The sequence below is a fragment of the Phacochoerus africanus genome, chromosome 9 (genome assembly GCF_016906955.1).
Source record: "Phacochoerus africanus isolate WHEZ1 chromosome 9, ROS_Pafr_v1, whole genome shotgun sequence".
NCBI lineage: Eukaryota > Metazoa > Chordata > Mammalia > Artiodactyla > Suidae > Phacochoerus > Phacochoerus africanus.
Genome location: NC_062552.1, coordinates 93138322 through 93156532, shown reverse-complemented (window position 1 = coordinate 93156532; position 18211 = coordinate 93138322). Strand labels below are relative to the sequence as shown.

The 18211-nt window shown below is 35.8% G+C and overlaps 1 protein-coding gene across 5 annotated transcripts in view; it reads right to left on the bottom strand.

Moving 5' to 3' along the window:
• GPHN (gephyrin) overlaps nucleotides 1-18211 on the bottom strand; it is a 554831-nt gene that overhangs the window by 348511 nt on the left and 188109 nt on the right. For all 5 annotated transcript variants that reach the window (XM_047797834.1, XM_047797836.1, XM_047797835.1 and 2 more), the window contains exon 3: nucleotides 13420-13477. In XM_047797834.1, the coding sequence (XP_047653790.1) occupies nucleotides 13420-13477 (58 nt within the window). The remainder of the gene's footprint in view (nucleotides 1-13419; nucleotides 13478-18211) is intronic.

The following is an 18211-nucleotide window of genomic DNA, read 5'->3' as shown; positions in this document are numbered from 1 at the left end:
AAATTGATGCAGAAAAAGTAGAAAGCATGAATAAGCAGAACAGAACAAATGTGAGACATGCTCAAAAGGTCTAATATACATATAATTAGGGAGCTCTCTTTGTAGCTCAGTGGGTTATGAACCCAACTAGTATCCATAACGATGCGGGTTCGATCCCTGGCTCCACTCAGTGGGTTAAGGATCTGGTATTGTCATGAGCTGCAGTGTACGCTGCAGGTGTGGCTTGGATCTGGCATTGCTGTGGCTGTGGCTCACAGCTGAAGCTCTAATTCAACTGCTAGCCTGGGTACTTCCATATGCCATAGGTGCAGCTCTAAAAAGCAAAAGCAAAAAAAAAAAAAAAAAGCAAAAAAATTAAATCACAGAAAGAGAAACACTATTTTTGGAACTATTTTCCTAGTGGTTGCTCTAGGGTTAACTATATATGCCTTAACTTACCAAAATCTACTTCAGATTTATAATTTATTAACTTAATTTCATGAGAGATACAGAACCACTACTCCTACATAGTTCTATTCTTCTTCCTTTGTGATATTAATGTCATCTACACTACATATATATTTTTGTACACACAAACACACATCGAATCCAACAACACACTGCTGTATGAGATTTTATGAAGTCAAGAAAAGAAGACAAGCATATATTTATAGAGTTTTTACATGGTTAATTTTTTTTAAAATTTTGGCTATGCCACAGCAGTGACAATGCCAGATCCCCAACCTGCTGGGCTACCAGGGAACTCCACATTAACCTTTTAATTTATAATTTCTGACTTTCCTATTTTGTCTTATGAATTCGAGATATCATTGGTATTATATACTTACTCTAATGAAGCTTTGCTCTCCCACATACCTTCTTTGTGCTGTTATTGTCAAATATATTACATTTCTATGGTATAGGCTCAACAAAAATTGTATATGTATTGGTTTATACAACTGCTTTTCAAATCAGTGATGAGAGGAAAGGGGAAAAAAAACATGTACTGTACTCTTTTATAACTACATAATTACCTTTACCAGTGCTCCTTGTGTGTATGACCACCTTATATGGTCACTTGCCTTCAGCCTGAAGAATATTTTTCAGTATTTCTTGCAAGGTGTCTCTGCTAATAATAAATTCTCTCGATTTTTGTTTATCTAGGAATGTCTGTATTTTATCTTGCCTTTTTTTTTTTCTCTTTCAATACGTTGAACATGCCATACTACTGCCTTCTGGCCTCCACTTTCATCAATGTTAAGTCTGATGTTAATTTCATTGGGGTTCACTTCTATGTAGTGAATCATTGTTCTAACCACTCTAAATTCTTTTTATCGTTGTCTTCTGGCACTTTTACTAGGATGTGTGGTATGAAATGAAAGTTTGCATCCCACCAAAATTCCTATGTTGAAACCCTAATCCCAATGTGATGGTATTTGAAGATGGAGATTTGGGGAGGTAATTAGATCATGAGGGTAGAGTCCTTATGAATAAAGAGTGCCCTTATAACAAAAGGCCAGGGAGCTAGCTAGCTCCATTTTTCATGTGAGGAATAGAAGTCCAATGTCCACAAACCAGAGAGGGTCCTCACAAGAACCTGACCAAACTGACACCACGATCACGGACTTTCAGCCTCCAGAACCATGAGAAATAAATTTAGTTGTTTATAAGCCACACAGTCTAATGGTACTTTGCTACAGCAACCTGAACTTACCGAGACCATGTGTATGAGTGTGGATGGATTTGAGTTTACCTTATCTAGAATTGATGGAGCTTATTAGTTGTGTATATTAATGCTTGTAATGAAATTTGGCAAATTTTCAGTCATTATTTTTTAAAAATATTTTTTGTGCTCCTTATATTCTTCTTGTACTTCCATTAGTCATATATTGGTGTGCTTAATGGTGTCCCACATTTCTCTGAGTCTCTGTTCATTTGCCTATCTTTAAGTCTGCTGTCAACTCAGAACTGTTGTTAAATTAGTCCCACTAGTGAATCTATTTCATTTATTATACTTGCAATTCCCAAATTTTCATTTGATTCTTTTAAAAATTTTGTTTCTATTGACAGTCTCTATTTGATATGACACTGTCATCGTGGCTTCTTTACTTCTTTCAGTATGACTTCTTTTTTATAAAACATATTTAGATAGGCCGCTTTGAAATCCATTAAATTCAGTATCTAGAACCTCTGATGGGCAGTTTCTGCTGTCTGCTGTTTCCTGTGGGTCACACGCTCCAATTCTTCACATGTCTTAAAATACTACTGATATAATATTTAATATTATATATATTATAATATTCTGTGGAAACTCTGGATACTGACTCCCTTTTCCCTCTTCAGGGCTTTGTTGTTTATTTATTTACTTGTTCACTGAATTGGCTAGGCTATTTTAAAAAGAAACAGATGAGGAACACACAAAGTCACCTTGGAAACACAGTGGTTTTAGTAGGGCTTCTTTAACTGCTTCTTTCCTTGAAGTGTTAAGCTATTTGCTTCTTTGCTAGAACATCCAGCTGTTATGCTCCACTAATTATACCACAGTAATAAACAATGACTGAGGATGTATGTCCCTCCACAGTCTGATCAATTAAATTCAGATAGGGAAGCTTTTCAGTCCATCTTAGAGATTTTTCAACCCAAGAAGGATTCTTTTTAGCTCTTTCCCAGGTTCATTCTGATAAATAATTTAAGTTGTTGCTCTTTTAGAGAAATTATCAGCCTCCTCGCGTTTGCCACCAAACATCTATTATTATTATTATTATTTTTGCTTTTTAGGGCCACATCTGTGCCATGTGGAGGGTCCCAGGCTAGGGGTCGAAACAGAGCTACAGCTGCTGGCCTATATACCACAGCCACAGCAACACAGGATCCTTAACCCACTGAACGAGGCCAGGGATCGAACCTACAACTTCATGGTTCCTAGTCGAATTCGTTTCCACTGTGCCACGACGGGAACTCCCCAAATATATATTATTTTTGAGAGTGACCTTAGCCTTGAACTTCCCCACATTCTGTCCCAAATAAAGCCACTTCCTTTGGAAACAGCTTAATATGTTCGTATGGACTACCCTGGAGAGTATATTTAAACTACTGTTCCAAGTACTGTGTAGGGGTGGTAGCCTTTGGCCTGTTGGGGTTGCCATTCCAAATTTGGAAGTTCTGTCCAATGAGCAAGCTGGGGTGAGGGTGATAAGGCCCCCAGTATTCTCTTCCTACTTCAGCTGGACTAGAGCTTCCATCCTATGAATGGGGACTGGACAAAGAAACGGGACTCTGACTTTCAACTGCATCCATCAGAATTTAACCTCTGCAAGTCAGAGTTTGGAGGCATGACACATGATAAAGGCCTGTCCATTCTGAGGAGATACCAAAACTTTTAATTAAGAACGTGCAGGGGGAGTGCCCCATACTCTAGACCACATCTGCCCAGAATATAGTTTCCATCAAGATGAGGAGAGATTAAAGTAAAAACACAGAAAGAACATGTTCCATTTATAGTAGGAAACAAAAAATGTGATATAAACTCTTTGTGTATCCTCCTAGGTCTTGAACATTTTTCCTTTTACTCTCTACCAGTTTTTTGTTTTACATTTGAGTCTAGAATCCATTTTGAGTTAATTTTTGTATAAGGTATGAAGTTCATTTTGAGATTACTTTTTTTTTGCTTGTGGATGTTCAATTATTCCAGCATTACTTGTTGAAAGGGTTATCAATTGAATAGCTTTTGTAGCTTTATTAAAAAATGAGGAGTTCCTGTTGTGGCTCAGTGGTTAATGAATCCGACTAGGAACCATGAAGTTGTGTGTTCGATCCCTGGCCTCACTCAGTGGGTTAAGGATCAGGCGTTGCTGTGAGCTGTGGTGTAAGTCTCAGACAGGGCTCGGATCCCAAGCTGCCGAGGCTGTGGTGTAGGCCAGCAGCTACAGCTCTGATTGGACCCATGGCCTGGGAACCTCCATATGCTGTAGGTGCGGCCCTAGAAAAGACCAAAAAAAAAAAAAAATGAACTGAACATATTTGTGTGAGTCTACTTATAGGTTATTTATCCTGTTTCACTGATATATTTGTGTATCTGCCAATACTACACTGTCTTGATGACTACAGCTAACAGTAATCCTTATCATTGGGTAGAGCTAGTCCTTCAACTTTGTTCTTTTTCAAAATTGTTTTAGCTGTTATAGAACCTATGCCTTTCCATATACTTTTAGAATGATGTCTGTAATTCTATGTCTGCAAAAATACAAAAACAAAAAAAATTTGTTGCATTCTCAATAGGAAGTGTATAAACCTAACTTGGAGAAAACTTTACGATCTGAATCTTTCCATACTTGAACATGGTATGTCTGTCCGTTTTTGAAAGTGTCCTTTTATTTCTTCAGCCTTTTGCAGTCCTTTTTTTTTTTTTTTGTCTTTTTGTCTGTTTAGGGCCATTCCCGCAGCATATGGAGGTTCCCAGGCTAGGGGTCTAATTGGAGCTGTAGACTCTAGCCTATGCCACAGCCACAGCAAAGCAGGATCGAAGCTGCGTCTGCAACCTACACCACAGCTCACAGTGATGCCAGATCCTTAGCCCACTAAGCGAGGCCAGGGATTGAACCTGCAACCTCATGGTTCCTAGTCATATTCATTTCCACTGCGCCACGACAGGAACTCCAGCCTTTTGTAGTCTTTAGCTTACAAATAAGATAGATATGTGTGTTCTTAGGTGTTTACCTAAGTATTAAATTTTATTTGAAGTAATTGTAAATGGTATTATTTCAAATTTCAGTTTCCAAATGTTGCAGATATATAAAAATCAAATTGATTTTTTTTAGTGCTAATCTTATAGCCCCTAAACTAACTGGTTTATTAGCTGTAGTCTATCATATCTTTTTCTACATAGACAATCATTTGCTCTCCAGATGGTTTTATTTTTACTTTCCAATCTTTGTGCCTTTTAAAACTTTTTTGTGTCTTTTAATTCACTTTTGTGTCTTTTTGTGCTACTGAGAATTTCTGGTACTTGATTAAATAAAAGTAGCGAGAGCAGACAATCTTGCTTTTTTCCTGCTCTTAGGGAGGAAAGCATTTATTCTTTCACCATTAAGTCAAATTTTAGCTGTAATTTTTTTAGACGCTCTTTATCAAGTTTAGGAGGATCCACCCTCATTCCTAATTTGCTAAGGGTTTTTTCAAGAATGGGTTTTAGGTGTTTTGTTTTTTTTTTTCAAGTACCTCTACTCCATCAATTGATACGACCATGTAATTATAATTTTTATTCTTTAGCTTATATATATGGTAGATAACATTGTTTTTGCAATGTTGAATAAGTTTTTAACCTCAAACAAATCCACTTAGTAGTAGTGTAAAATTTTTTTATACATTCTTGGATTTGATTTGGTAATACACAGTAGAAGATTTTAACTTCATAAGAGATACTGGCCTGCAGTTTTCATTTTTGTCCTGTCTTTTTCTGATTTGGTATCAATGTAATACTAGCCCCATAAAATAAGGTGGGAAATGACTCAGTAAACTGAGTAAAATCAGTACCAATTCTTTAATGTTTGGTAGAATTATCCAGGGAAACCATCTGGGACTGGAGGTTTTTTCCTTTTCTTTTTCATTTTCAGCCACCTCTATGGCATATGGAAGTTCCTGGGACAGGGATCAAATTCCAAGCCAGAGCTGCAATATATGACACAGCTGCAGCACACTGGTCCTTAATCCACTTCACCAGGCTGGGGATTGAACCTGTGCCTCTACAGAGACAAGTCAGATCATTAACCCACTGTGCCCAGTGGGAACTACTAGAGGTTTCTTTTTTAGAAATTTTTCATTCTGAATTTCTTTTTTTTTTTTTATATAATGATCTTTATTTTTTTTCATTATAGCTGGTTTACAGTGTTCTGATAATTTTCTACTGTACAGCATGGTGACCAACTTACACATAGATGTACACATTCTTTTTTCTTACATTATCATGCTCCATCATAAGTGACTAGACATAGTTCCCAGTGCCACACAGCAAGATCTCATTGCAAATCCATTCCAAAGGCAATTGTCTGCATCTATTAACCCCAAGCACCCCATCCATCCCACTCCCTCCCCCTCAGCATCTATAAGTCTATTCTCCAAGTCCATGATTTTCTTGTGGAAAGTTTCCTTTGTGCTGTATATTAGATTCCAGATATAAGTGATATCATATGGTATTTGTCCTTCTCTTTCTGACTTATTCACTCAGTATGAGAGTCTCTAGTTTCATCCATGTTGCTGCAAATGGCACGCTTTTGTTCCTTTTTATGGCTGAGTAGTATTCCATTGTGTATATATACCACATCATCCTAATCCAATCATCTGTCGATGTCATGTTGTTTCCATGTCTTGGCTATTGTGAATAGTGTGGCAATGAACATGCAGGTACATGTGTCTTTTCTAAGGAAAATTTTGTCCAGATACACGCCCAAGGGTGGGATTGCTGGGTCATATGGTAGTTCTACGTATAGAATTCTAATGTACCTCCATACTGTTCTCCATAGTGGTTGTACCAGCTTCCATTCCCACCAACAGTGCAGGAGGGTTCCCTTTTATTCACAGCCCCTCCAGCATTTGTTATTTGTGGACTTATTAATGATGGCCATTCTGACTGGTGTGAGGTGGTATCTCGTGGTAGTTTTGATTTGCATTTCTCTAATAATCAGGGATGTTGAGCATTGTTTCATGTGCTTGTTGGCCATCTGTATATCTTCCTTGGAGAAACGTCTGTTCAGGTCTTTTGCCCATTTTTCCATTGGGTTGTTAGCTCTGTTGCTGTGGAGTTGTATAAGTTGCTTGTATATTTTAGAGATGAAGCCCTTGTCAGTTGCATCATTTGAAAATATATTCTCCCACTCTGTAAGTTGTCTTTTTTTTCTTCTTTTTCTTTTTGGTTTCCTTTGCTGTGCAAAAGCTTGTCAGTTTGATTAGGTCCCATTGGTTTATTTCTGCTTTTATTTCTGTTGCTTTGGGAGACTGACCTGAGAAAACATTTGTAAGGTTGATGTCAGAGAATGTTTTGCCTATGTTCTCTTCCAGGAGTTTTATGGTGTCTTGTCTTACACTTAAGTCTTTAAACCATTTTGAGTTTATTTTTGTGCATGGTGTGAGGGTGTGTTCTAGTTTCACTGATTCGCATGTAGCTGTCCAGATTTCCCAGCAGTACTTGCTGAAAAGACTGTCTTTTCCCCATTTTATGTTCTTGCCTCCTTTGATGAACATTAATTGACCATAGGTGTCTGGGTTTATTTCTGGGTGCTCTATTCTGTTCCATTGGTCTGTATGACTGTTTTGGTACCAGTATGAATTTAATTTCTTTAATGGTTATACAACTACGTAGACTGTCTATTTCATTGTGATTCATTTTGGTAGTAAGTGGGTGTTAAGGAAGTGGACTATTTCTTCTAAGTTGTCAAATTTGAATGTAAAGTTTTTCAAAGTATTCTCTAATTATATATATATATATATATATATATATATATATATATATACACACACACATATATATATAAAAATTTTTTTTGTCTTTTTGCCTTTTCTAGGGCCACTCCCATGGCATATGGAGGTTCCCAAGCTAGGGGTTCAATGGGAGCTGTAGCCGCCGGCCTACACCAGAGCCACAGCAATGCTGGATCCTTAACCCACTGAGCAAGGCCAGGGATCAAACCTGCAACCTCATGGTTCCTAGTCAGATTCGTTAACCACTGTGCCATGACGGGAACTCCTCTAATTATATTTTTAATGGATGGAAGAACTACAGGGATAGTCTTTGCCCAATCCTGAAACTGGTGATTGTGTACTCTTTATCTTTGTTTTTCTATTTTTTTCCTTTAAGAGAATTAGTAATTGCCTGTTGAAACATTTTTATGATAGCTTCTTTAAAATCCTTGTTAGAGTTCCTATTGTGGTTCAGCAGGTTAAGAACTCAACTAGTATCTTTGAGGATGTGAGTTTGATCCCGGGACTTGCTCAGTGGGTTATAGATCCAGCATTGCCTCAAGCTGCAGTGTAGGTTACAGACATGGCTCAGATCCGGCATTGCTGTGGTGTAGGCCAGCAGCTGCAGCTCCAATTTGACCCCTAGCCCTGACACTTCCATATGTCACAGGTGTGGCCCTAAAAAAAAAAAAAAAAAAAAAACAATCCTTGCCAGATATGGAGTTTTCTTATGGCACAGTAGGTTAAGGATCTGGTGTTGTCACTGCTGTAGCACAGGTTCAATTCCTGGTCCAGGAAGTTCCCCATGCCATGCAACTGATGAAAAAAAATATCCTTGTCAGATGATTAAAACACGTGACTCATCTTCATGTTGGTGTCCACTGACTGTCTTTTTTCTCATTCAAGATGTGATTTGTATTGACTTTGGTATGATGAATGATTTTTTGACTGTTTCTAGGACATCTTGCATATTACATAATGCTGCTCTGAATGCTACTTCATCTTTTTTAGCAGATGTCCTCTTGATGAAGTACAGTATAAGGGCTGTATATTCAGCTTCCTGATGGGTCCCACGGACAATACTCTAGCAAAAGTGAAGCAGTGATTCACACTACTTCATGAAGATATTAAGGCAGAAGTTTATCTCCTTTCTTGGCTCTGCTGAAACCTTTCTGGTCAAAGTGGGGCATCACCTTGCTTTACACTGTTGTTAGTATGAGTGGATGTTCAGCTCCTTCTGGACCCTATTAACACTGAGAGGGTAAGTAGACGCATACTGAAATTACAGTACCATCTCCACTGATGTTGATGTAGATGACAGTGGAGGTTATCTGCCATAAAGGCCTAATTAACACAGAAAAGGGAGGGTGAAACAAGAGTGGTGAATTTCCATCCTGCACTGTCTCTTAGTCTAACTCCTCCCAAGTGGGGTGAGTCTCAGCTTAGCACTGGACCCCATGGACACTACCCTGTTGGAGGAGGAGTCAGAGCTTAGCTTGCTTCCACTGGGTTGGTAATGGAAGATTAACTCCCTACCTTGGTTCCCCCTACCATATTCTGGCAAGGAAATCAGAACACTGCCTACTCTGCCATGTGGGAGATAGAAAAATAACTCTCAGATCACCCCACAAACAATACCAGGGGAGGGATTCAAAGCTTTGTCACCTGTTTCTTGGGGGTGGCAGGGGTGAGGTAGAAGCTCAGCAATCTGCTTGGCTCTGCTGAAACTATGGGCAAGCTAAGTAGTTTTCCCATTGGCATTTGGCTGGAGTAGGGAGAACATGCCCAAAAGATTTTCTGTTCTGTTAGTACACACTTGTCTTGGATTGTTTGGCTAAAGAGAACAGGCTTTTCTAGGTGCTTTTTTTCTCTGCCTGTTGGTGGTTCAAGGATGAAGGCTGGATTAAATTGGAGAAAAAAGGAAACCCAGGTAACTCACTACCATGTCACTCCTCTAGTCCTGAGTTCTTAGGCAGTCTGATTTCTTCTTCCTACTTTTCAGAGTCTTTCCATGCTTGTTTATTTTTTAAGGATTTTTAATTATAAGAGGAAAGATTTGGGGAAGAACAGGTCTATTGTATCTTGGTTAGAACCAGAAATCTCCTCAGTAGGAACACTTTTGGACTTAACAAACTTGTCATATTATCTGGATCAATTAATACATGAGCCAACAGAATAAAAAGAAAAATGACAAACAACCTTTTCTACTCACCAAAGGAAAAAAAAAAACAAAACACTCCACTATAACCAAAATAGTGTAGCACTAGCAAAAGAATAAACAGATGAACAAAAGTTCAGGAAAGGAGAGATTTATATATGTGTATGCACATGGCTAGGCACATGAAAATTTAGTATATTGTAAATGAGGCCATTTAAACCATTGGGGGAAAAGATGGACTTTTCAATAAATTGGGCTAGGAAAATATATATCTGGAAAATATGAAAATCTGGTTATCTCATATTAAATAAACTTATACCATTATAAATTACAAATAGATTAAAGAGTTAATATTTAAAGATCTCTATTTTAAATAAATTCACACAAGCCACAATACAAATTGGCATAACAACTTGGAAAACAGTTTGATTTCATCCAGAAAAGCTAAAAGTATATATTACTAAAACTCAAGAATTCCATTCCTCAGTATATACTTCGCGGAAATTCTTACACAGGATAACTACATAAGAACTTTATAGCATCATTTTCATAACATTTCCAAATGGAAACAAGTTGAATGTCCATCGGCAGAAGGATGTCCCAATAATTTGCAGCACAATGAACTATTTTAAAACAAAAAAAAATAAAACAACAAAACAAAAACAATCCCTCTCAGACCTTCTCTATAGACAACAATATGATGAATCTCATCATGTTGAACAAAAGAAGCAAGGCAAAACAGATTGCATACAGTGTGACTCAATTCATTTAAAGTTCAAAGAGAAGCCAATAAGTTATAATATTTAGGGGTATAGACATATGTAGTAAAACTAAATAAAAGCAAGGAACTGATAATGGTAAAAATTTAGGATATTGGGTGGATGAGATGGTTGTGATTAGGCCAGGAATGTATTTGTTCTTTATCCCTTAAGGATTTGGTAATGATCCATTCAATATGAGGTGATTTACTATAATTAATAAATGTATGCTTAATTCAAATTATATATGAGCTAAGTCATGATTTCTGGTGCTAAAAATATTGTGAAAGATTACCACATCTGATAAAGACTGAACATGTTTCAATTAATCATTAATTGTTAATAGTAAATTTACACATGCATATTTATTTATACATGGTACACTGTATACAGCATATTTCAAATTTAAACTCAAACATACTATTTAGGTAATTTAAAACTGCTCAGATATTAGCTAACTAAAATTAACATTACAACCAGATATTTCACATTTTTGCCAATCAAAACAAAAAGATATCTGATATCAGCTAAAAATACTAAAGGTGCCAACAAATGTTGATGAAATAAATAACAGCCTTTCTTCAAACACTTTTGAAAGGAAAAATCAATGTCACATTTTCTTAATGCCTCAAGCCATCAAACTCTCTGAAGCTGTTTTGGATATAATACCAGTTATTGATGGAAAAAATCACCTATTAGATGTCATCCATGAATTGCATCTTTTTTTTTTGTCTTTTGTCTTTTTAGGGACACGCCTTGGGCATATGGAAGTTCCCAGGCTAGGGGTCTAATTGGAGCTGTTGCTGCCAGCCATAGCCACAGCAACGAAGGATCTGAGCCGTGTCTGCAACCTACACCACAGCTCATGGCAACACCAAATCCTTAACCCACTGAGCAAGGCCAGGGATCGAACCCATGTTCTTGTGGATGCTAGTCAGGTTCATTAACCACTGAGCCATGATGGGAACTCCCATTAATTCTGTCTTTTTTGAAGGCATCTCTTGAGGGGTAACTCACTCAAATTAAAAACAAAAAACCCAAAAAACTACTTCTTTAAACAAGAGTCACTATTAGAAAATAAGCAACACATATGCCAATTAATTAAATGAATAAAGAGTATATTAATCCTGTTTCTAGGCAGGGCCTTCCCTAGGGCAATAGTTTTGGTCCACTGTTATTATCTTATATAGCTTTTTAAGGCAATTCCATTTACTAACATGGCCTCAACTAACTCCTGCATAATGACAAATCCCAGAATCAGGTGAAAGATAGAAATATCTTTCTTCTGAGTTCTGGGCTGATTTACCCAATGACTTAGTGGATATATGGTTATTTAAAAGGAACCTCAAATTCAGTTAAGTCCAAAACTTAACTTATTTCCTCAAACTATTCCTTCTTTTCTTATCTCCTCTTACAATCTATGCACATTCCCGGGCCATAAACCTGGGTCAGCCTTTCCATCTTCCCCTAAACATTCAATAAATCATCAAGTATTATTGATTCTATTTTCTTAAATAATATTTCTCAAATCTGAGATTCTTCTTCATCTTCATTGCCACCACTTTAGTTCAAGTTTCAATCATTCCATGCCTGTATTCCTGCAATCTGGTCCTTCCTTATAGATGGAACCGCCTCTTCTCTAATGAAATATTTCTTCTCACTCATCAAAGAAAAAACCTACAAAATCACTAAGTTAATTATGCCACTTTCTTTCCTAAAATCACATAATGTCACCCCATTGTTTTCAGTTTAAAATCCAAATTTCTTGTGGCATAAATGCCCACTGCCTGTCTTACATCTCAACAATTTTTATTTTACCCTGTGATCTGGTGCCGTATTATCTCCTATTTATGTTTTCACAAGCGCCTCTCCTACTATATAGAACTCCACTTTGCTGGTTATAACTCTTGGAAAGATTTTGCTGATTATCTTTTTTGAGTAGTTTACTGTCCTTTCTATGTATTTCATGGAATACTTTGTTTACCTTTATCACTTAACATATGTTGCAGTTGTATTATAAGCCAGAGCACCTTTAAGCACAAGTGACTACAACAAGCTCACCTTTATTAAATCTCATTTCCTTCTGAAAAATAAGGGATCTAGATTAAAGGTTCCTCCCAGCCAAACTATTTTATGAATTTATATCAAGTTAGAAAGAGTCTCTTGACACCCCTAGCTTTTGGTTGCCCCTTAATGCTACAACATTATCATGGCATTAATTCCTATGTTGCCTATATAGAATATTTGAGATACTGAAAGTAATAGTATAGAAAATAAAGATCAATGAATTTAACTTAGTTATTAAATGTAATGTAAACAATTTAAAGAACTATTTACTAAGATTTAATTTATTGAATTTGATTTTGAAATATTTAATTAAATCAAGCTGAAGGATTTGTTTGAGATCTTTGTTACTGTTACTGTTAACAGCTAAACTCAGTCTTATACATCCTTGACTACTGCTATCCAATTGCTAAATTTTATTTACGTAATAGACGTAAGTTCAGTTCTCATCATTGCTAACTGCTTTTAGACAAGGGTCACATGTTATGCCAGAGGACTAATAGCCCACAGGATTTAGAACGTATTGGAGACAGAAGAATATAATAATGCTGAAGACTTAAAGAATGAGGTCATTTTTTTCATTTATTGTACTATAAATTGTAAATTGAAATTGGCCTACTATGTTATCAAAGGACCAGAAAATATTTAACAGACCAATATTATTTATAATTGGTGAAAGCTTATAAGGAAATTAAAACAAGATAAAAAAATCCATTATGCACACTAATGCTTATACTATGCTTTCTTAAGTAGATTTTCATGAATTTTACAAGAAAGGGTTCCTGTTTTGATTTTCCTAATATATTTCATAGAAATGTATTGATGGTTGTAAATGAAATATGATGATGATTACATGATATCTATTTTTAAATTCAAATAGGATAACTGGGAATTAAATGATATCCTAACACACCCAAAGATTCAACAGTATAAAGATAAAACAATTCTTCGTGCACCTTCCTGTCAAGATACTAAGTCTTTGTAGAGGTGAAAAACGCCATACTATACCTTGATTTCTTCTATTTCATCTGGTACTATCTTGTATGCTGATATAGTCCCACCCAACCTGAAATTAGGAGAAAAAAACATTCTCAAAACCGGTAAAAGTGTACTGAAAAATATGGACTGTTTCTGCCATTAGCATCAGTGTCACCAATAACTGCCCATTACCCAGACCAATAATCATGGAGGAAAAACAACTATTTTGTACTTTGGTTTTCCATATAGTAGCTAAAAAGAGGTAAATGATGAATGACTCCTGAAAGACATTTAACCATAATTAAACTTCTTTTATTGCTGGTTTTAATGATGCTCAAACTGCCATTTTTACTGAAGGGTTCTGCCACAACTAAGGTGTATCAAGAAAAATAGGACACAAGGTGTTTGCTTTTTTTTTTTTTAAATTAACACACTTTACTTATTTAGAGTAGTTTTAGGTTTATAGAAAAAGTTGAGCAGAAAGTAAGGAGTTTTTTTCATAGATTCCCCCCACCATAGTTTCCCCTGTTATTAACATTTGCATCAGTGAAGCACACCTGTAACAACTGCTAAATCAATACCGATGTTGCTTTCTTCCAAAAATATTTGAACAAGGAGGCAGAGAGAGAAGTCTGTGTGCCCAGTACTGCCCTTGGAAAAGAGATGAGCTTTTGAGGGTTACAAATTTAATCCCCAAGATATAAACTTTGCCTTGAGGCAGTGATGTCATTACATGTCATGTTCAACTGTATGAAATGTTTTTAAGGAAACAGCTAAGTTTATGTAACAGTTATTCTTTGTCAGGCGTGTCATATATTATCTATTTTGATTCTTACAGTTGTCTCCATTATAAAAAATGGGGAAATTGAGACCCAGAGAGATTCAGTAACTTTCCCAAATAATTGAAAGAGCTGGTTAAGTGAAGGAGCTAATTAAGACGTATATTATATGTAAATACATACCAGATTTCAAATACTTAGTATAACAAAGATAAATTTTAAAGCATTGATTACATGTTAAAATAACATTGTACATGTATGGCATTAAACAGGTACATCATTAAAATTAATTTCATCTGCTTCTTTTTAGTTTTAAATACGGCTCCTGAGAATTTTAAGTTACAAATATGATGTGCATTAGTGGCTACTATCATGTCTCTATCAGACAGGTGCTCTACGTTCCTAAACTCCAAGATTACCTACCTACCTTGGTTCTAACTCAGGGCTTAAAAAGAACTCCCTGATTACTTATTTGACTTTTTAAGTATTGTGATATCAGAAAAGAGAGTATCATAAGTAAGTCACTCACATATTCTAGATACTTTAGGCTATCTCCAGTCTCAAATGTAAATTAATAAATGCCATCCTGATTTTCATTAAAAAAAACTATCTAATCAAATGATTTTCACTGAAAACTATTTTTTAAAATTCTTTAATAATACCAATTATTCTTGGCAATGGAACTAATGTTCAGATCTTGATTTGAGAATTATTTCCTAGACTTAAAAGTGTTATGACTGAATGATGGAAACACTAATGAAATTTAACTTAATTCATATTATATAAGATAGAAAAGTGAATACTAATAAAGGAGTAGCACTGGATGTTGCTAAACTGAAAACATATAACTCTCTGTAAAAGGTTTAGAGTAGGCATTTAAAAAACACTTTCACTGTCAATTATTAAAATTATTCAATTAGAAGTTGATATTGTGGGATAACAATGAAGACACTGGAGCAAAATGACTACTGAAAACTTGAGGACTTCAATTTATAGCCTTGCAAATAATGAAGTCATCATTTTATCCATTGAGATCATATTATATAATGGATACAATCCAGGCAATGAGGATGCAAAAAAATCACTGTCTTATAGGGAAGAATATCTATAAAAATATCTGATAAGTAAAAAATATTTTAATATGGAGTTCCCGTCGTGGCTCAGTGGTTAACGAATCCGACTAGGAACCACGAGGTTGCGGGTTCGGTCTCTGCCCTTGCTCAGTGGGTTAGGGATCCGGCGTTGCCGTGAGCTGTGGTGTAGGTTGCAGACGCAGCTCGGATCCCGCGTTGCTGTGGCTCTGGCGTAGGCCGGTGGCTACAGCTCCAATTCGACCCCTAGCCTGGGAACCTCCATATGCCGCGGGAGCGGCCCAAGATATAGCAACAACAACAAAAAAAGACAAAAAAACAAAAAAAACAAAAACTTAATATAAAGCATTAAGGTAATACAACAGAACTAGACAAGTTCAAAGTTCAAAATTATTTCAAAATAAGTTTTTAAAAGGCACCTATCACCATTTAAAAAACTATTTATAATAATAACAGTCTAAAACAACTGTTACAAAAATGGGAAAGTGGATTACAGAAACAGTTTCAATTTTTTAGTAAAATAATGATTCAAAGAAGCCATGGTCATAATAGTTGACTTTTGCACGAAAAATGAAAATAATGCTGCTAGGATAAATTTCAATTCTACTTCAACAACTCATTTTTCTTTTGATCAGCACTGACCAACAGTACCTCATGTACTGCTTTTCCTGCAATCCTAAACTAAGCAAGGTAGGCCTCCATATTGGTAATCCTACATAAACTTCTAACAAATGATGATGGTTTCAATTGTTAAAAAGGCAGGTAAAATACATGATTTAACATATTTCTATCTGGATCAAAATGGACATATGACACAAACAGTATGTGTATGAATAGTGTGTTAACTATTGTAGAATTATCATTTGATCAAGTAGCTAAAAATGGAGGAAGAGCCTCTGTATTATACTAAACACATTAATGAGAAAGGAGATTAAAGCTGATATAAACACCAGGAAAAAATTCCAATAATAGGAAACAATCTAGTAGTAAAGGACAGTGTCATAAGCCAGTTAATTAAAAAAATTCAAGAATAAACTTACTTCGGCCCACCTTTTTTTCCTATTTCTTTAGTATAACCAAATTAGTGGTAACTTTGCCAGCCTTAAGTGACTTCTGAAAATGACCTTTCTATTTATTTTCATGGCATCATGAAACACTTCTAGGTTTAAAACATCTATAAATTTAACATACCATCAGTACCCTCTAGTCACTGCATTCAGGACAACTGATTCCAAACTTCATGTTCTTTCTCTAACAACACACGTCTTTCATTACTAAAGGAAGAATATACTCTGGAGGCAGAGTGCTCTTTTACTCTAGTCAATATATAAAAGTGGTATTACATTGGCAGTAACAGTGGTAGTTATAGTGGTACTAATACTACCACTGGTAGTATATTGAGTATTTATAGATACGCCAAGCATTATGTCAGGCTTTATACATTTTTTCTCATTTAACTCTCATATCCTATAATAAGGATCATGAAACAAAATGAGACAAGCAATTTTTCGAAGGTCCCACTTCTAGTAGTGGCAGATTGGGCTTAAGAACTCAGCTCCAAGATTGTAAAATTCATGTAGAAAGTCAAGGGACATAGTACACTCAATCCTGAAAAGAAGAAAGCTTGAGGATTTCTATTTTCTGATTTCAAGTTACTACAGAGGTACAATAAGCAAGAGACAGTGTACTGCTAGCATAAGGATAGGCATATAAAGCAATAGAGAACAACTCAAAGTCCAGAAACAAACATCACACTTATGGTCAAGTGGTTTTTGTTTCACTGTAATAAATATATTTAAGAAATGTGAATTTTATCTGTTTTTAAGTATACAATTACATTCATAATGATGTGCAACCATCATTACTATCTCTTTCCAAAATTTATCCATCCATCACATAAAGAAAAACTCTGTAATCATTAATGAATGACTCCCATTTTTCTTGTTCCAGGCCCTGGTAACTCCTAGTCAATTTTGTCTTTATGAATTTGACTACTCTAGGAAATTCACCGAAGAGGAATCATACAACATTTGTCCTTTTGTGTTTGGAAAATTTCACTCAGCAAAAAGTTTTCAAAGTTATTCCATGTCGTAGCACGTATCAGAACTTCATTCCTTTTTTATGCCCAAATAATATTCCATCATATGTATATCATATATTTTGTTTATTCATTCACCTGTTAATGGACAACTGGATCATTTCCATTTTTTGGCTACTATAAATAATGCTCCAATAAACATTAGCATAGAGCTGAGTCTCAGTTTTTGGGGGTATGCACCTAGGATGTGGAATTACTCAATTATATGGTAATTCTATGTTTAGTATTTGAAGAACCACCAAATGGTTTTCCACAGTGGCTATACAATTTTATGTCCTCACTAACAATGTATAACTATTCCACTTTATCACATCTTCACCAATACTTGTTTTTTATTTTTTATTTTTTTAAGGGCTTTACCTGCAGCATATGGAAATTCCTAGGCTAGGGGTAAAATCAGAGCTGTAGCTGCCAGCCTACACCACACCCACAGCAATACCAGATATGAGCCACATCTGCAACCTACAATAGAGCTCACAGCAATGCCGGAGCACTCACCCACTGAGTGAGGCCAGGGATTGAACCTGTGTCCTCATGGATACTAGTTGGATTTGTTACTGCTGAGCCACTACAGTAACTCCTCTATTTTTTTTTAATGGCTATCCTAATGGGTGTAAATCGGTGACTCATTGTAGTTCTGACTTGCATTTCCCTAATAACTAATAATGTAAGCATCTTTTCAAATTCTTATTGGTAATTTGTATAACTTCTTTCAAGAAATATCCATTCAAGTCCCCTGGCAAATTTTAATTTGGGTTGTTTGTCTTTTTGCTGTTGAGTTATAGCAGTTCTTCTTATATTTTGGATACTAAACCCTTATCCAATATTTTATTTCCAAATAGTTTCTCATTCTG